Source organism: Leucopleurus acutus (genome assembly GCF_964270905.1).
Source record: "Leucopleurus acutus genome assembly, chromosome: 2".
Taxonomy (NCBI): domain Eukaryota; kingdom Metazoa; phylum Chordata; class Mammalia; order Artiodactyla; family Delphinidae; genus Leucopleurus; species Leucopleurus acutus.
The window spans coordinates 165,103,542-165,124,334 of record NC_139143.1 but is presented as its reverse complement, the minus strand read 5'-3'; the positions used below and the strand labels follow the sequence as shown (position 1 = coordinate 165,124,334).

The window sequence follows — 20,793 nt, the reverse complement described above, 5'->3', positions numbered from 1 at the left end:
ACTGGCAGTAATTACTGTTCATAAAACAGAACCAAGGTAATTATTCTACAGTGAGATCAAATTCATAGCCTTGCTCAAGCTATTCCTTCATCAACAGACTGTGGTTTCCTCTGTAGAAGGAAAGAGGTACAAATACACAGGTGTTGGAAAAAAAGAAAGAGGTCTTGAGATGACAATTTTTAAAATTTATATAAAAAGGGATATCGGGAAAAGAGAGGCTGGAAATTAGGATAGCCTCAGAGACATACTTTATAAGGTTTTCTTTTCTTTAAAAAAAAAGACATTTTATTAAGAAGTGTAATATTTTCAAAAGTACAAGCCACAGGGAAAAAATGTTTCTATCACTATCTACAATATTTTAAAAATAGAGGATCTCGGGCTTCCCTGGTGGCAGTGGTTGAGGGTCCGCCTGCCGATGCAGGGGACACGGGTTCATGCCCCGGTCCGGGAAGATCCCACATGCCGCAGAGCGGCTAGGCCCGTGAGCCATGGCCAGTGAGCCCGCGCGTCCGGAGCCTGTGCTCCGCCATGGGAGAGGCCACAACAGTGAGAGGCCCGCGTACCGCAAAAAAAAAAAAAAAAAAAATAGAGGATCTCCAGCATAAAACCTCTAAATAAAGTTGTAATGCCAGCAAAAGTACAGCCCAGAGGAATGGCGTCAGGTGTGCATTAACAATGCACTCACTTTGGGAATTAATTCCCCAGTAAAATGGGGCTAGTGCCAAAAGACACAAGAATGACCCACAATTCAGTAGACCCACACAGAATATGCCAGTTTGGAAAGAGAGCATGTGGTTATTTCCTACAACATTCCAAACACCAGTGTCACAGCAGATAAGATGTAGATTAAAATTCTAACAAATATTTATACAACAGCTACTATGTTTCAGGGTCTATGCTAGGTGCTTTCACATACATTACTGAATTTCATCCTTACAAAAAGTCTACTAGTACATGTTAAACTATGATGGAAGCAATTCTGAATAAGCAGGAATGCTTTTCAATTCTCTACCTAACCCTCTATAAACAGTACTAAGGATTTGACAATTATCTTAAAGGCAGAAAAGTCTGATGCCTGATCATCTGCATATAGATTTTTCTTTCTTTCCCTTATTTTGGCTTAGTTCTTAAATTTTAATATGCATAAGAGTTACTGTGTAAGGATACATGCACAAAACTATACTTGACAGGTAACTTAAGGGTTTTTTTTTTTTTTTGGCTGCACCACACAGCATATGGGATCTTAGTTCCCCAACCAGGGATCGAACCCACGCTCCCTGCATTGGAAGCGTGGAGTCTTAACCACTGGACCACCAGGGAAGTCCCCCGCTTAAGGGGTTTAGTCATATACAATTTTTAGTATATGACTTACTTTAATTTTAGTCACATACAATTTTTGTTTTATGCACTGACTTTAGACCCTGACAGCTACGTAACAGAACCTCTCTTGTTTATTCTTCCTCCCTCTCCTGGGACAGGACAGTGAAGTATTGCTCTACTGACTGTACTTCAGAAACACTGGCATCCTTCGCAGGACATGCAGGCAATAAGTAGAGTCGTTAAAAAATAATTATTAAACTATTCTAAACTTGCTTAAACCTAAACACCATGCACTTTAGGTTCCTGAATGGCAGGAACTGAACCATATTCATCTTTGAATTCTCTGTGGTACTAGGCAGAGTGCTTAACATAGATGAGGCCCTCAAAAATATTTACAGAATTTAATGCATGATGCTAAGTCTGCTGCCTAAAAAACTATACAAATAGATCATATCTAGTCATTTTACACATACAATTATATTCAAATTAAGCTCCTTCACAGTGCCACATTATAGCAGTGCTGTGTATAACAGTATTATTGCACTGTGAAGTAAGTAACTGGAAGGAAGGTTCTTTCTGCTGGAGCATCACTATACACTTCCCTGGATCAGAGGGCTAGTGGCTAGTATTATTTCACAGGGAGGCTTTCCCAGTGGATAAGAGTTCATTAGCCGCAGAGAGAGCTCACAAAATATCTCACAAAAATCCTAATTATCTCCCTAGACAAGAACCTACCAGGGAGGCAAGGCAGAACCCTTTTATGACACAGTAAATCTCCTATAATTACACAGAATTTAAATTTTGTTTAAAAACAAATATGCATTTTCATACATATTATTTATTAATATTATTATAATACCATTTTATTTGTTTGTTTGTTTGGTTTTTGGCCATACCACATGGCTTGCAGGATCTTAATTCCTCGACCAGGGATTGAACCCGTGCCCCCTGCAATGGAAGCATGGAGCCCTAACCACTGGACCGCCAGGGAATTCCCAATAATACCATTTTAGAGATAAGGAAAATAAAGGTTCAGAGAGGATAAGTGACTTGTCACATTAAAAAAAATAGTAGGGAAGAGATATGGGAACATATGTATATGTATAACTGATTCACTTTGTTATAAAGCAGAAACTAACACACCATTGTAAAGCAATTATACCCCAATAAAGATGTTAAAAAAAAAAAGACAAAAAAAAAAAATAGTAAAACCAAGTTTAACTTAGGTCTTTTAGCTCTGAGATTTCCAAATCACATTCTCTAACACTTAAAAAGTCTGATATTAACATGCTCATTTTTCAAGATGGTATTAGTTTTATCCCCCAAGTATTAGTGTTGTAATGGTTCTCTTTTCTGCTCTGGGATTTTTGTAGAAAATCTTTAGGATCAGAAGGAGGATCTAGCTAAGGCTTCAAAAATAAGAAGACTCAAATAAAAATAAGACCACATTGGTTTGCTCATGTATAGAACTGCCAGTAAAGAATATTCTCTTTCAATACAAATTTAAAGACAAACCCACCAAAGCCATTTTCTAAGTATTACCCACCATTTCGCATCTTATAGAGCTGCACGTTTTTCTGAATATATTCTGCAAACTGTACAGTGTCTCCAGCCTCTCCAACACATAGGAGTAAGATTTTTTCACTCATCTTAAACATCTTGTCATGATCTGCTCAAAGAAAAAACACACACTGTTAGAAACTGCCTGATCAGAAATTTATTCTTATTACATAGGCAACCATAATCAGGTTTAACAATTACTATACTGAATAATTTTATGAATCACTGTTTTTAGAAGACTTTAATGGACAACTGTATCAATTACTCTCAATCTGCATGTTAAATTCATCTGCATATTTTATTAATATCAATTTCAGCTGGAGAATATATGTAAAAGCTGATAACTGAAAATATACATAAAAACATCAAGGCACTTGAAATACAATGAACAACAATTAAAGAAACTGAAGGAATCAAGCCAATGGCCATTATCTTTAGGCTCATGATTACAAAGCCCTGAAATGTCTCCACAAGTACAAATGTTAATTATTACATATACACATACAAAAACATATATGAAAACTACCGGTGCTACAATTAAGGAACCATGTCAAGAAAGAAGAAAAAATCAACTGAGAATATAAATCACCATAGAAAGTAAACCAACTCCATTTCCAAAGCAAAGAGAAAGTTAAAATGAATGCCAAAGCAAAAATTCTAACAAATATTGTAATACTAAACTATTTAAAAATACCTCAAAAATCCCAATGCTCTAATCTTATCTAACTGAACCAGACTCATTCAGATTAAACAGATAAATAAATATTCAGATAGCAATTAATGCCCAAGGAAGAAAACTCCATATTCAGTCTGTAGCTTCAGAAAAAGGCTAAATCTCCCTATCTTACTCTCACTTTCACTTTTCATTTTTCAAATAGTGCTGAATAATCTTCCCTGGGAGACATGCTTCCTGTTTAAAAGCTTCTGAAATGTCAAAATCTCTTAATAGGATTTTAAAAACAGAATGCTACAGTTAAGTACTTTACAAGTGTTTGAGAGTTGTAGATACCAGTAATTTGGTTTCCTAGACTTTGTGGGGGGGGGGGCACATAAAATGTGCCTGTAGATAGTATCAAATTGCCTTGAAACTCCTAAATAAACACACTTTTATTTGTTATAGGCTACAGGAGACTTAAAGACTATTAATTTGCAAAACTGTTTATGAAAGAAAAAATTCACTTATAAATATATTATCTATGCAAAGAAAAAGAACCAAAAGAGAATTAGATGCCACTGGCATCTGAGTTCTTGCCAGTGGCAAAAGTACAGGCAATTTTTATTTCCTTCATTATGCTTATGAGTATTTCCTAAAATGTCTATACTTAATATGCATCATCTTTGTATGAAAATATTACTTAATAAGTTTATTATCATAATGAGAAAAAAAGCTGTTCTTATTTCAGGGGGGCGGGGGGAGCTTGTTTACAAAGAATTTACGTTACAATTAGAAGAAATGCTAAATTTTGAGACAGTAAACTGTTCAATTTTGAAATGAACTTAATTCAAGGCCAAAAGTATTTTTTAAACATCTATTGTGTGGCCAGTGATTGGTGAAGGGGGATATAAAAAAAAAAAGTGATAGATGCTAATTACTCCTTGAGTTATGCAGGAAATAGCCTATGTAGCTCTAGGAAATTTCTGATCCTTGACAAAGAACTTAAAAGATCCACATACATGATACAAACAGACAAAATAAGCAACATGAGTGTACAATACTCTAGACTGGAACCCAATAGACCTTGGTTATAATCTGGGTTCAGCACTCTGAACTCGGGCAAATTATTTGCCCTTTCTAAGCCAGTTTCCAAGTGTGTAACATGGTAATACTATCACTTACACCTGCCTAACTCATAGGTGGGGAAAACTGTACATGTACAATATTATCATACTCAGTGTGAGACAATGTAGTTCAGATTATACATGTTACAGGAATTCAGAAAAAAGAGCAATCTGTGTGGGCTGAGGTACTGTAATTTAAAAGCAATTCTATACAAGCCAGAAGAGAAATGAAATGTGGCATATAACCAAACTGAAGAATTGTGCCATTTTAATAAGCAAGCAATCTCTGGGAAATATCTCCTCTACAGTATCAAAATATCTTACAAAGTGACAAACCAAAAAACTGATTGGAAGTATCACTCTCATTTTATACCTGGAGAAAAATGAATCTCAAAAGGTTATTCATTTTCAGCATTCTTGCCTACTCTACACAGTTCCTTCATGAAAAGAAAGGTAGGAAAAAGTCCTCATGCTACTCCAAAGCTTCTACCATAAACTTTTTTTTTTTTTTTTCCCGGTAACCGGGCCTTTCACTGTTGTGGCCTCTCCCGTTGAGGAGCACAGGTTCCGGACACGCAGGCTCAGCGGCCATGGCTCACGGGTCTAGCTAGCCACTCCGCGGCATGTGGGATCTTCCCGGACCGGGACACGAACCCGTGTCCCCTGCATCAGCAGGCGGACTCTACCACTGCGCCATCAGGGAAGCCCCATGAACATTTTTATATCGTAAAACACTATAGGGAAAATCAGAGCTGAGTACAGTTATTTCCAACCATTTTCAAGAACTAGCTCAAATTCATCTTTCTTCTATAGACCACAGTGATTTCTTTTCTCTGAATAAAATAAGGATTTACTTTTGAAACCATTGATTTAAAAATTAACGTGATACTTCTTTCATCATATAAAATCATCTTGTAGTATTTATTTCCTGTTTTTTTAATGTCTTAGATAACTTTATGGATTATACCCAATACACTGCATACCCTATAACACCTAGAAGTACTGTGTATGTAGGTAGGCTTAAAACACGTTTTATTTTTCAAAATGATTTCATACTCATTAATGTGATGAAACAGAACACCTATAAACGTACTGACTTTGTTATAGCTCTATCTAGACACTACTTCATGCTAAACTCACTTGCATGTCAAAGGTCTTAATATTCAAAATAATGGACAGATTTACCCTCAAAAAAACAAATTGACTCTTTTGGAAAACATGGTTTACAAATAAAACTTCTACAAACTAATCATGGAATTTCATAATTTGACTTGAGGAACAATCCATACCATAAATGTTTTAAAATTTAATAATTTTTCTTTCATTAAGCCCAAAATGAACTGTTATCTGCTCTCAAAGCTTTCCCTAGTCTCTACAACTAGAATCTCTTCTTCCTCTGGAGTACCTAAAAACAACTCTGCTTCCTCTGCACTACCTGAGAAGCCTGATTGTACTTTTCATATGCAGCATCATTTTCTAGCTTGTGTCATAATTATCTGTACTAATATGTGAATCCCTTATTAAACTGTAACTTCTAAGATAAGGACCACATCTTATTCTTCTTTGCATCCCTTTAGCACCTAGCACTGTAATGGACACATAGGTGCCCAAAACCTATTTATGAAATGAACATTAAATCATCTGAGCCAAAGTATAATACTCTTTTAACAGCAGTATGCCTATGATCAGTCACGAAAACCCACTCTTCAATTCCACAGATCAGCAACCAAAATCTTTTTTAAATTATTTATTGAGTACTGACTGTAGGGAGACAGTATAGTATAGCAGTTATGGCAAAAGATATGGAGTCAAACTGCATAGGTTTGAACCTGGGTTCTGCCACTTGTGGCCTTAGGCAAGTTTCTTAACCTCTATGCCTCAGAACTGTCATCTGTAAAGTGGCAATGCAATAGCACCCATTTCAAAAGGGTAAATGAATTAATGTAAATTGCTTAAAATAATACATACATAAGTGCTTAGTATGTTTACTACTAAGTATTTGTCATGGTGTTAAACATTTGCACAAAACTTTTTCACTCAATCCTCCCAACAAGCTTTTGAGGTTGGTATTACTAACCCGATTTAGCAGATGAGGAAATCTGGGCACTGAGAAAAAACTTGTACAAAGTCATAAAGCAAGTAAGTGACAGGGCTCCAGTTTCCTAACTCCCCTAGCTACATAAATGTAAGGAAAACTAGGCAGCCAGTGCCCTGGAAAAGAAGGATCAGAGCTAAGACTCGGGAAGATACAGGCCGCGGAAGGCAAATGCCAGGTTTCTAGCCCCACAGTCTCTCACTCTCCCCAAGATCCCACCTTATGCTGCCAGCAAACTAACGTCATCAGCCCGACAACAGGAAATTTATCAGAGATTAGGGGATCTAGGAATCCTGGAGCCAGGCTGGCGCTTAGACACTTAAAAACTTAATTCCCTTAAGCAACTCTCGCCCAGCAAGCATTCAGCAAAAGCCAGAGAAGAGTACTGACCCAGGAGCCCTGGGAGGAGCGAAAGTCAAGGCCCTAAATTTGTCTTCCTGTTTCCTAATTCTAAAACTAAGCAAGTGCAGACCAGGGCAGTCGGGGTTCCACCTCCCAGACCTCCCTGGTACTCACCCAACCGCCCCCCCCCACGAACTCCTCCCGGGTGCCCCTATACCCAGGCCCGGGCCTCCCCTGTTTCCTCTCACCGTCCTTCATCTGGACAATATTGCTAGCGGCCACCCGGTCGGAGGCGACAAGGACATAGTCAGGGCCCTGGATGCCGATGAGGTACTCCATGGCGGCAGGAGGCCGGGGACTGCAGGTTCGATGGAGCCCGGGACTGCCGGGCTTCTCGGCCTCACGGGTGAGACAGCACAACCGAGCAAAGATCCGCGCGACGCAGACCTCGCTAGCGTCCCGGCCAACGGCGCTCTTGGATGACGTACAACTGTCGCGAGAGTTTGGAAAGTGGGCGTGTGTGAAAAATCTTTCCTCGGCTCTTGGCCCTGTCCAGGTCTCTCGCAATCCCGGCAGTACAGACCACTTCACTTATGTAATGCCTAGTTTCTTTATTTATAACTGAGAGTTTAAAACTCGCTTGAGGAGGGAATCATGCACTATATATAAAGTGCCGAGCACACGTGTGTGCCAAAAGGCATGCGTCTCTGGATGGCCGTTTCCCTTCGGTGCTCGGTAGAATATCGCCAGAAACCCCTTACCTGCAAGCTAGTAGGAAAAATAAAAACGTGAAAGGACCCCTTTTTACATGTTTAATAAAAGTAAAATATGAATGCGTTAAAGATCTAAGCATGAAGACTAAAATCGTAAAAGATCTTTTTATGATGTTCCAACCTCAAATTGTATGTAGTTGCTACCTCTGGTAACGGTGATTTGAAGGGAGCACTTTCACTTTTTATTTTGTACACATCTGTATTATTTGAATGTTTCACAATGCTCACGTATTACTCATATTTTAATAGGAAAAAGCACAGCCATCCCTTTATATGTTGCAGCCATTCCGGGGAAAGCTGATATATTCCATGATTAGTTTCTGACATTTGAATGGTTTCACAATTGAGTCTTCATACGAGCCATACTAGCTGCCTCAGAAATGGAAAACCGGTTGCAATTGTATCTCCAGACACAACCGTGCAATTCACTTGCTTCTGCAGAAATGTGTAGTCCTTACTCCCTTCTGAATGTTTCTTCCAGCTCTCTGCCCATGAAGGAACACAGAGCCTGAGGAGTTTGGGGCAGCCCATCTATCAAGGGATGATGCCAGAGGCAAGTGAGGTCATTAAGTCAAGCATTCCACTATGAACACAGATGCATCCATCATCCTAGAAAGATCCTTTTTTAAACACCACTGGGAAAGAAGTCTCTCAAGCCTCTCTCCCTTTCGCTTTCTCTGTCATTTTGCTTGCGTTTTACAATTGCAAAAATTACATAGTTATACTATACACACACACACAAAAATAATACAAAAGCGAAGAGTGAAATATTTCTCCTCCCACTCGAGGTAACTACTCAGCAAATGTCTGTATCCTTCCAGACCTTTTTTCCTTTGTATATACCAATATTCATTCATTCATTCATATAGGCTGCAGAATTCTGAATTGGAAAATCTAATTTTTAAAAAGGGCCCAAGTTGGGCTTCCCTGATGGCGCAGTGGTTGGGAGTCCGCCTGCCGATGCAGGGGACACGGGTTTGTGCCCCGGTCCGGGAAGATCCCACATGCCGTGGAGTGCCTAGGCCTGTGAGCCACGGCCGCTGAGCCTGCGTGTCCGGAGCCTGTGCTCCGCAACGGGAGAGGCCACAACAGTGAGAGGCCCACATACCGCAAAAAAAAAAAAGGACCCAAGTATCTTTTAAACCGGCTCTTTCCTCCTCCTCCCCAGGATTCTTGAAATCCCCTCTAGCTAAGTCAAACTAAAGATTCTCTAACTTCTCATTAATATAAAAGAAAGTAGATTTTCAAGACATAACTTGTTCTATTTTACTAAGAATTAGGGAGAATCCCTCCTTCAATTAAAGTCTTAGAATAACCAAATCTTAGATTAGAAAAAGTGTCTGTGGAGGTTCCAGAAACAGCATGATGTAGTCAGTTTTTCTGTAAAGGGCCAGATAGTAAATATTTTGGGCTTTGTAGGCCATAAGGTATCTACCACAACTACTCAATGATGCCATTGTAGTGCAAAAGCAGCCATAGCCAATATATAAATCAGTGAACATGCAATGTTCCAATAAAACTTTATTTACAAAAACAGGTGAGGGGGAGAGGTGGATTTGGCTCATGCAACATAGTTTTCAGACCCCTGAAGTAGTGGGAGACCTGTAAATCAACAAATAACTCTGGTCCCAGCTCCACCTCTTCCAACGTTGGTGCAAAATTCATTGAGCCTCGGTTTCCTTATTTGTAAAAGGGACATTTAGGAGAGAGATTTGCTTTGTATTTCTCTTGAGATGGGAAGGAGTTGCAGGTTTGGTTGGCTCCATGAGTATAAGAAATCATATCCTGCTCCTTCATGAACCCTGGGAAGTTTAGCAGGACCATAAGGAAGAATGACCACATTGTACCTAGGGAATGTGGCCATACTACGGGAGGCTACCAGCCTTGCCAAGACTCCCAAGCTTGACATGGAAGCATCAGCACACCCCATACTCAAAAGACTCTGTGAGCTTAGATAGTAAGGTTGGGACAAAGATATACTGGAGATCAGTGGCCCACCCCTAAATATTCAGAGATGTTAATGTATCAGGTACTGTTGATGCCCTGCCCATAACCTTTTTACCTATTTATGGTAGCTGCCATCCCCTAGCTGCTGTAAATCTTCATTAATAAAAACTCACAGCTTTGCCTTTCTTCAGAGAATTTCCCTTAACCACATGAGAAGCATCTTCGCCTGCGAGGCTATGTACCTATTCCCACTCCCCAGCCATTGACTGACTGACACAGGGATAAAAGGTCAATTCCCTTAACTTAAAGTGAGATATAATTTGTCCTCCAGAGTTTCCCTGTGGATCAGTCTAAAGCTAAGCTCCAGCCAAGATCACATTCTTGCTTAGCTTTATTCCCTGCCCTATCTTGCTTCTGTTACTCCCCTTCTCCTACTACAGAAGCTAAAAGGAATTCTTTAGCAGATATTAATGTTAACAAGCTGCTGTGTCTAAAGTCCTTAGGCAAGAATCTCTTATAGAACAGAAAAACAAAATTATGGAGAGGTTCACATATTACATCATAGGTACACAAAATCTGGCCCCCAACTTCATATTTTACATCAATTAACATCACAGGGAAATGGAACAATTTACATCTAAGCTAAAAGAAAACACAGCCTGGCTATCTAAGGTAGACTCAAGGAGTTGTTTGAACATGTTTTCTTGGTAAAGCCTGAGAAATCTTGGATCACATTTCTCCAGTGACTTCAAAATTCCTTTTATGAGTTTTGGCTGAGTGAAAATCAAAAGGGAAAACAGAATTTAAAAGTTCCCACATTATTATGAAAAGACTGATTGTTTTCTGAGGTGATGGTATCAAGCAAGAATCTGTTTCAAACCTGTCTAATCAATAAATGAGAGTTCTATACCCTTGGCAACAAATCACCAGAATGGTTTTTTTAATCAATCAATATTGATATATCAATTACCTAATGCACATGTTTTTGCAAGCCAACCACTCAGTGACAACTCCTTATCTCTAAAAGTCAGCCAATCAAGATTTGACTGATTCCAATGAACATACTTCTGAATGCCAACTAATGAACAGACTCACCCAAGTAACCACACTTATTAGGATTATGTCAACCCCCTCATGCCCCTGAAAATCCACCCATCTCTGAATTCCATGCTTTCCCAAAACTCTAAGATCAGCAGTCTGCTCTTCTTGGAGAAACTAAGCCTGATCAGCATGTACTTAAGTAAGCAATAAATTAAGCTTTGTATTTTTTGTTTTAGATGTTGATTGGTGGTCTCATCTATCGACATGTGGAGGGTCTCTAGCTTTGAGTGGGTCCAGAACAAGAAAGTGCTCTTCAGCAGTGTCAAGCTACAATATAAGCAGCCTGGCTACTTGGGCCATTTGCTCTCAGTTGACTGCATGTTACTAGAGTTGTCTTTGGTAAAGAAATATGCCATCTGGAACTTCTGTTAATCCACAGTGGGAGAGTTGTAGCTCAGACCTCTATGATTCTAGAGCAAGGGCATACCATCTTGGTAGAAGTGTCTGATCATAGGACATCAAATGACCATATAGTTAGAACTTCTCGTTATGACCTGAGTTCTATCTAACCCCCCAGATTATAAGGTGAAGTGGGCCCAGCAGTAATACATCATAAAATGAAAGTGATACATCTAGGATCACGTCTGAGCAGGTCCAGAGATCGCAAGTAAACTGCAAAAATAGTTGGCAGGGATAATTGATCCTAATCATCATGAGGAGATGGGGCTGCTGCTACATAATGAGGGCACAGAGGAATATGTTTAGCACTCAGGTGACCTACTGGTGCATCTCTTGGTACTCCTATGCCCAGTTGAACTATAAGTGGGAAATTATAGCAACCATGGCCTGGTAAGAGTCTGGTGACCAGGAGACCAGACACCTTAGAAATGAGAGTGTGGACGTGTATCAAATTATCACATTATACACCTTAGACTTAAACAATATTATATGTCAATTATATCTCAATGAAGCTGGAGGGAAAAAGAAATTAGGATGTGGGTCAACTTACCAGGTAAGCCAAAGGGGAGGGAGATCTAAAATGAGTGGTGGTGGGACTTCCCTGGTAGCACAGTGGTTAAGAACCTGCCTGCCAATGCAGGGGTCATGGGCTCACGCCCTGGTCCGGGAAGATCCCACATGCTGCCTAGCAACTAAGCCTGTGCGCCACAACTACTGAGCCTGCACTCTAGAGCCCGTGAGCCACAACTACTGAAGCCAGCGTGCCTGGAGCCATGCTCTGCAACAAGAGAAGCTACCGCAATGAGAAGCCTGTGCACGGCAACAAAGAGTAGCACCCGCTCGCCGCAACTAGAGAAAGCCCGCGTGCAGCAATGAAGACCGAACACAGCCAAAAAAAATAATAATAATAAATTATTTTTAATTTTTAATAATAATAAAAAATAAAATGAGTGATGGTAGAGGGAGATGATGAGTGTCAGTTACAGCTCATGGACCAAATGCAGCAACAGGGGCTATGGTTCATTCCACTAACCCTCCTCTTGTAAGTTTCCTCAGATTTGTGACCAACCAGGGCCCTGGAGAAGCTATGCCTGGACAGAGTGAAATTAATATGAGAAAAAAGTGGAGCTGACTGGGGCAAGGGATGGACTATAGAGGCTTTATTAGGGTAAACATCCCCCAGCTATGTTGGTTAATAACAACTCACAGCTGCTGTATTAATTTACTTGGGCTACCATACAAAATATTACGGCCTGGGTGGCTTAAACAACATAAATTTATTTTCTCACTTCTGGAAGCTAATAAGTCCAAGATCAAGGTGCCAACACGGTTCAGTTCCTGGTGAGAGCTCTTTTCCAGGGTTACAGATGACTGACTTCTCACTGTCTCCTTACATGGCCTTTCCTCTGTGTGGAGAGAGAGAGAATCTTCCTCTTCTCTTCTTATAAGACCTCTCAGCCCATCATGAAGGCAAACACTCATGACCTAATCTAACCCTAATTACCTCCGTGCAAAGGTTCTGTCTCCAAGTATAATCACATTGGGGGTTAGGGCTTTAACATATGAATTTTGTGGGGGACACAAACATTCAGCCCAGAACAGCTGCCCTCTCTTCAAGAGAACTGTCTTCCCCTCACTCGGGAGGCTGCATCGCACCTTGAGCAATAACTCATTGACACAGGGATACAAAAGACTGGTTCTTTTGCCTCAATGGGTAACTAATTCTGAGTTCTATTTTGTGCTCCAGAGCTTTCTTGTAGAATCAGCTGAGACCACATTCTTTCCAGCTCTTTACTCTCTGTCCCATCCTGCTTCTCTCACACCCTCTCTCCAGAAATCACTCCCCGAATAAGTCACTTGAACAAGAATCCCTGTCTCAGACTCTGCTTCTAGGAAACCTAATCCAAGCCACTGTACATTGCTCAGAATTTTTGTGTGGTCTTAGGGAGAGGGAGAGTCCCCAAAAACATTTCTGAAATTGAATTTCTTATTAACCAGGGTGAGTGAGGGCTCACGTGATATTTATCTAATGTAGAAAAATGCACCGCTTCTTACGTGTGACAGTTGTAGGGTAAAATTCACACCCATTACAGGTGTATATCTCTTGTCCTGTGGTTTGCACCACACCCCTTCCAGCAGATGAATTTATTCTAAACAAGGTGCATCCTTCCATTGCCAGATGCAAGTCAGCACTTTTAAAACAATCCACGATGTGATAGGAAACTGTCTCTTAATAGCAAGGCACCATCTACCAGAACCATGCTTAACTGAATGACTGTCCCCCTCTTCAGTCTTCCATGTTTCCTGTTTCATTTGCTTCTGCCAGTCAGAGCCCATTCCCTTGGTACATTCTGACTGACCTTCAGTGACTATAGCCTCCCCTTTGGCCCTACCTTTGCCTCATAGGTTGGTCGCGATATTCAGCCACTGATATTCATTAGTTATCCTTGGCTTCACCTCTCAATGATGCCCTTGCCTCCTTGATTACATCTGGCATATGCTCCCTGCCCCTCTGGAACGCGCCCTGATACTCCCAAGGTTCTGGGCCTATCGGGCCCACTCTGTATAAACCACTCTCTTACACATTCAAGTCCCATTCTTCTCAGCCTTGGTGGTACCTCTGAGGTTGTCCACCCCAGATGGATAAATATGTCATTTAAATAGTTCATTTTTTGTCATCCATATTTTATTGATGATTAGACACTTGAAATCATAAGCAGCATTTCTAAATTCTCGTCCTTTTCTACAAGGCACCTTTCTATATCACATCTTCGGCCTTCATGGTATCTACTTTTACTTCAGCCTGGATGTTCATCTCTCCTCATCACATTTCTGTTTAGCACCTTCTGCATCAGGTCAGGAAGATTTCTTCCAAACACGCGTTTCCATAAAATGGTCTCTATGCTTTTACCACTGATGTTTGTCACGTTCCAGAAAACTCAATTCCTCCAACTTGGATAGACAGTGCAAATGGTGGTTAAAAGCTTATATTTAGAAATAAAACAAACCCAAGTTTCAATCCTGGCTCTACCACTTACTAGCTGGATCATCTTGACCAAGATGTTCAACTTTTTTGAGTCTTAATTTCATTACCTATAAAATGGGGAATGAACGTGATAGTACTTACCTCAGAGAGCTGTTGTGAGGATGAAATGAGATAAAGCAAAGTGTTTAGCCTAGTGTCTGACATACAGTATGCATTTAATAAATGATATCATTATTACGTATTCACCATCTTCAAAGTTAGCTGTTCAAGTCCCAGAGCTGTCTGGTAGTTATGCAAATGGCCAATCAATGCATAGTAAGAACTATCCATCAGGGCTTCCCTGGTGGTGCAGTGGTTGAGAGTCCGCCTGCCGATGCAGGGGACGCGGGTTCATGCCCCGGTCCGGGAAGATCCCACATGCCGCGGAGCGGCTGGGCCCGTGAGCCATGGCCGCTGAGCCTGCGCATCCGGAGCCTGTGCTCCGCAACGGGAGAGGCCACAACAGTGAGAGGCCCGCCTACCGTAAAAGAAAAAAAAAAAAAAAAAAAAAAGAACTATCCATCAGAGCCATTCACCACTGTGGGAGGTGGATGTACCAAGGATGTACCAGAAGGAAGTTCATTACAGGAGAGGTTAGGCCAGAGGGGAGTCAGTCCAGACAGAATGCAGGGTACCAACCAAAGCATAGAAGGCAGAAGGCAGCCCACCCAAGCCTCAACTGGAGAGGCAGGGCAGGGGAGAAGGCCAGGGATGAATGAGGGTATGTTTGGGGTAAACAGAGAAAGATTAAAGTACAAATGGGTGAACTGCACGGATTCGGAATGAAAACCCCAAAAAGCAATGTCCTTCCTGGGCAAGGTACCCTGAGGTGATAGAAGCAATCTTAGAGAAAAAGATGCAGGACAGATAAGAACCTTCTCAAATTTCAAATTCTCTTTCCTGCTTCCCCACTACTGACCTGGGAAAAAGAAGTTTCGCTTTCAGTTAGAAGGCTTTGGGATGGAGCCAGTCCTAGGGAAGAGGTTAAATTAAAAATAAGGAACCTAGGGACTGGACAAACTCTATGAATACATCTTGTGCTCCAGGCCTTAGCTTCTCCATCTGGAAAGAAAGAATTTTTCCTGGAAAATCTCCCATACCTCCCCCTCCCTGGGTTGTGTGATTGGCCTAAAACACAAACACCAGGGCTGGCTGGTGTTTTCAGCAGCAGGCTCTGGCATCCTGGAAGCTGTCAGACAAATGACACCTTTCTCCTCCTTGCATTACCCCCAGGGACCAACGTGGTCACATCTGCTGATGGCCAAAAACACAACTCTTCTTTTAGGTCCCACAGGAGCTGACGCAGCCCCAGTAGAATTGAAGTGGTCCATAATCAGAGACCTGTTGCTGTCTTGTACTGTCTGAAACTGACAGCACCCAGCATGTCCCTGGCACATAATTTCTATTTACCACCTATAACTGTTTTAACCTCTTGCCCAGAGGCAGGGGAAAGGACCTGATGACTTTTAGAGAATTCCAGTGACCCAAGAAGCCTGTAATCATTAAATACAGTGATTCTGGGATCCTTTAGGAAAAGTCATAGAGGACTTATGAGAATTCTGCATAAACATCAGAAGTATCATTTGTGCCATCTGATTTTTCGTCCCCAAGGAGATTAAACAGAACCAGGAAGCCTGGTGTATCTCCTCCCAGGGCTTGGAAAAATAAAGGAATTCAGGACCATGTTAAGCTCTGCCTTACCTGTTCCCCTCCCATTCTCATCCCAAATCCATCTTCTACCTGGAGCCCACCCCTAACTATCCCATCACCCACTCAGGCTCTGAGTCAATGAAAGTTGATGAGCTCTCTTGATTTTAATCTAATGGTTTTTATCTAATGGTTTTAATCTAATGGTTCCTGCTCCAAAGCACCCCCTTCTGTATTCCTGCTCTCTGATATATCTAGGGCTTTGGACTGTGGAGACAAGAGTAAGATACAAATGTGCCCTGACTCCAGCCACCCAGAACTGATGTTTGGATTGTTGAGACTCTGGGCTAAAAGCCCTTCCTGAGCCTGGTCCTCCTTGCTGCTCATCTTCTGAAAGCATTTGCTTCCCTGATGCTTCTCCCGCCATGAAGAAATATGGCAGGCCAACTTGCTGCTGGTACCTGCCACACTGTAGCATAACACAAACACTAATGGCAGAAATAATCACAGTGACAATGGCTTGGTCTACACGCAGAAGGTACTTGTCATCTCCCCAGGAGCCTCTTGGCCTAGGGCTCAACTGTGATGATGTACCTGGCCCCTGGCCCACACTGTCATAGTCACACACCAGATTCACACACCGAATGGTTGACATTATCATTACTGTCAGCACCATTCTTGATAACTATTCATTTATTCCTACGAAACACATTTGCTGAGGACAAACTGCCTGCCAGGTACTGTGCAAGATTCTAAAGGAGTTACAAACACGAACAGTTTCAAGGAGGAGGCACCAGAGAAGAGAGAGATCAAAAAATAATTACAGTATAGGATTGTACAGATTGCTGTTGTAGGTGGATGGATTCTCAGTGCCTAGAAAAATGATTGGCCATAGTGAGTGCTCAATAAATATGTTTCAATGAAGAATAAATAAATGAGTGAATGGATTGATTAATTAATTAACTGGTTAAGAACATGGAGTCTAGATTCAGAGTGCCTGGGTCTGAATACCAACTCTGTGTGGTTTGGGACAGGTTACTTGACTTCTCTATGCCTTAGTTCCCTTATCTGTAAAATGGGTTAATAACAGTACCTTCCTTATGGGGGTGTTGTAAAGATTATTTGTAAGGTGTTTAGAACATAGCACTATTACTGCATAAGTAGTAACACACAATACTACGTAAGTGTTTGGTAAGTAAAAACAACTGGCTAAGATCTCATCAGGTTGACAGGGTAGAAAGTCAAGGGTGTAAAGAAAAACATTCCAAACAATGTAATGGTATTGAGGTTTCCAACAGATGGAAACTTCAAGAAATGTTTCCACTAAAGGGAACATCCTAAAGGGAGGCATTGCTTTTAAAGCAACAGCATGACTCAGTCAAGGATGCATTTGAGAAAAGTTGTTGTGGCTGTTGTGAAGAGGAAGAATTGGAGGGAAAGAGACTTGACCCCAGAAGACCAATGAGGGGGCTGTTAGCATCACCCGGTGGGAAACAATGCAGTCAGGACAGAGGCTGATAAGGAAGGCATGGATGTGAGAAAACTTCTGAATCAGAGCAGCTGGCGATAAATGCTCTGGAAGAAAAAGAAGCAAGAGCACAGTCAGAAGATGCAGGCCCTGGGCTGGGCAGCCTGCTCTTTGAGGCATTTGCCAAGCAGCTATCCATGTGAGTGATTTAGCATCTCTCACCAGGAAGCTCCCTGGAGAGATCAGCATGCAGGCAGGTCTGGGGAGTTCAGATGGCTGTGCAGAGCCCAAGGTAGGATGAGCAGTGGCCAGAGCTCCTTTCCAGTACCCTGGACCCAAGTTTTGTGCACTGCTTTGGCTCCAGAAGTAGGTGATGAAGCGCTCCGCTCTTCACGACCTGTTAGATCTGCTCAGCTTCCTGACTCTCATCTGGGGAAATGGGCCCAGGTGAGACCAGGCAAACTGATGCAGATTCATCTCTGACTTAGGATGTTATTCATTTGTACTGATAGTATGGTGTAATGGTTAAGTGCATGGGTGATTGGCACCAAGCAGATTGGGTTCAAATCCCAGATTCAACACTTAACTGTGTGACCTTGGGTAGGTTACTTAAGTTCTCTGTGCCTCCATTTTCTAATCTGTAAAACAGAGATGATAATAGTATCTACCTATAAGGATGATGTAAGAATTAAATGAGGTAATTTCTTTATGAAGAGAACCTGTTACAGCTTTTAAGCTATATTAAGTCGTATGTATGTATTTAAATTGTTTGATTATCGTGTTTAAATGAAATGTGTTTTGGTTATTTAATACTGCTACTATTTCCATTTTCTATATGAGAAAAAGTGAGCCCAACAGAATGCAAGCTTCATATGAACAGAGAGTTTGTATCGTTCTCATTGTATCCCCAGTCCATAGTAGGGTACCTGGAACTGTATTACTTGGTATTTACTGAATACTTTTTGAATGAGTGAATGATTGGTACTCCACCTCCAGGATACATGGGGTGTACAGATGCTAATTCAGAAGCACTTTGGTAGAGTTGTTCCACGGCCGAACAACTTCCATTTCGGTTTTTAGTAATTGTCCCACTTAACGTGTCAATATTAGCAGTAGGTGTCTAAAAAAGAAAAAGTTAAGGCACTGGTTGCACAGTTGAGGTCTGCTCTAGAGGGCTATTTGGCAGCAAGGAAGAGAAATCTGCCCAATCCAGCTTAATAAAATGTGTTTTTACATTGGAAGAACACAGGAGGAACTCATTGAACCCACCTCCAACAAGTCCAGTCAATATGATTGGTAACTAAGAAATCAACAGTAACCCCCCCATTTCTGTCTCTTAGAGCCTCCTAATTTTCTGCCTCTATGTTTTTCTGCATGTCTGCTCCATTCTTCTCCCAGAGACTGGCTTCCTGTTTCCACATACACTATTATGGCTGCCCCAATACATGGGAAGCGAGAAAGAATCTGACTGGCCCAGCTTTAAGCAACTGTTCCCTACTCCCATCTAATCATCTATGACTAGGAGGTAGGATTGAGGGATTCAGAGGACTCCTGCTTTTGGAAGAGGATATCCACGAGAAGAATATGAAGGGCACCTCTAGAACATGGTCCTTTCCCCGGAAATTAAATAAAACTGATGAGTACTGTCAAAGTATCTGTCCTTATGGGTGAGATTTCTTTTTTGTGAGTAGGATGTAAGCCCAGAAATTTACCCAGAGTCTTAGACACATCCTTTCCACAGGCACTCCACCAGGCTTAGCTGAGTTCAGCTCCTGCCTGGTTTCTGCTACTTCCAATCTCAGTTTCCAGAACCCAGTGGCCCTCACCAGAAGATCTGATCATGCCAGGAAAACAAGGACCCAAGAGCTGTTTATGACTACTTAACATAACCCAAGAGAGGAGATAAGCCTCTCCTAGAGCTGTGTCAACAGACCTTCCCTCCCAGAATTGTCAGATCTCAAGCATAGGGCTTGGGGTGAAGGAGGAAGACCAGGTTTGGGAAAATAACCTATTCTTCTAGCCTGTGCCTTATATTAGCTACATTTTGCAGTGTTTCCCAACTTTACATTCAGTAGATATAGCTGGGATCCTCACAATGACCCTGCAGATCTGAAATTTTTATCCTCATTACACAGCTGAGAAATATTGAAGTTGGAGGAGGTGAGGTGACTTGTCCAAAGTCACACAGTTAGGTGCTGATCTGAAACTGGAACCCAGGTCTGTTGGATGCCCAGCCCAGGGTTCCACTGTACTGCTACCTGGCAATGGTAGCAGTGAGTGAGATTGTATCTGGGGAAAATATAGAGAAGGCCAAAGCTTGCAGGTGGCTGGAGACGCAGAGAGTTAATTCAGCATCTCAGCTCCTCAGGGATGGATGGCCTGATGAAGCTGGTCAGGGACTGCAGAGAATGAGGAATTGATCTGCCATTTCATGTGAAAATGGATTGTAGCCCCAACCTGTGTGTGTCAATGGAGCTGATTAGCACTTGTGTGAGTCTCCAGCCATCGATTGGCAGGTGAGAATCATTCTGGGAGCAGCAGGGAACCAGTCCTCTCCCACCTCCATCCCCACCAGCTTCCTCCCTCCACAGAGGTTTCCTCCCCCTCCCTGCTACCTGAAGTCTCCAAACCTCCTCCAGCTGCCAGGCCTAATGTGTGCTCAGAGCTCCTCTACCTGCTTTTGACCAAAAGAGGAGGCATGGCTGGTACTTACCTCATTCAGCTATGCTAGGTGCAGCTGGTAGAAAGGCAGCTGGTCTTTCCAAAATGCACTGCCTGCTTGGAGGATAAAGTGTGAGTGAGTGGGTGCAGGGTTCAAGTTGGAGCTTACACCATGCAATGGAAAAAGCAAGGGCTCTGACACATATTGACCGTGTGACCTTAGGCAAATCATTTACCCCTCTGGGCTCCGGTTTCCCTATGTATATGTGTGAAGGTTAATTTTGTGTGTCAACTTGACTGGGCTAAGAGATGCCCAGATAGCTGGTAAAACATTTCTGAGTAAGCCTGTGAGGGTGTTTACAGAAGAGATTAGCATTTGAATCAGTAGACTGAGTAAACAGGGTCTACCTTCACCAGCGTGGCTGGACATCATCCAATCTGTTGATAGGCGCAAATAGAACAGAAAGATGGAGGAAGGGTAAATTCTCTCTCTCTCTCTCTCTCTCTCTCTCTTCTTGAGTTGAGACATCCATTTTCTCCTGCCCTTAGACATCAGAGCTCTTGGTTCTCAGGCCTTCGGACTCAGGCTGAATTATACCACCAGCATTCCTGGTGCTTCAGCTTGCAAACAACATATTGTGGGACTTCTCGGCCTCCATAACCATGTGAGCCAATT

General features: G+C 41.7%; 1 protein-coding gene across 1 annotated transcript in view; it reads right to left on the bottom strand.

The window, feature by feature from the left end:
• The window catches only part of PSMB2 (proteasome 20S subunit beta 2), a 35,623-nt gene extending 28,074 nt beyond the window's left edge, over positions 1-7,549 (bottom strand). Inside the window, exons 1-2 of the mRNA XM_082833596.1 lie at positions 7,345-7,549; positions 2,867-2,989 (exon numbers count right to left, since the gene is read on the bottom strand). Coding sequence (XP_082689722.1) covers positions 2,867-2,989; positions 7,345-7,435 — 214 coding nt within the window. The 5' untranslated portion in view covers positions 7,436-7,549. The remainder of the gene's footprint in view (positions 1-2,866; positions 2,990-7,344) is intronic.
• Positions 7,550-20,793: the final 13,244 nt, after the last annotated feature.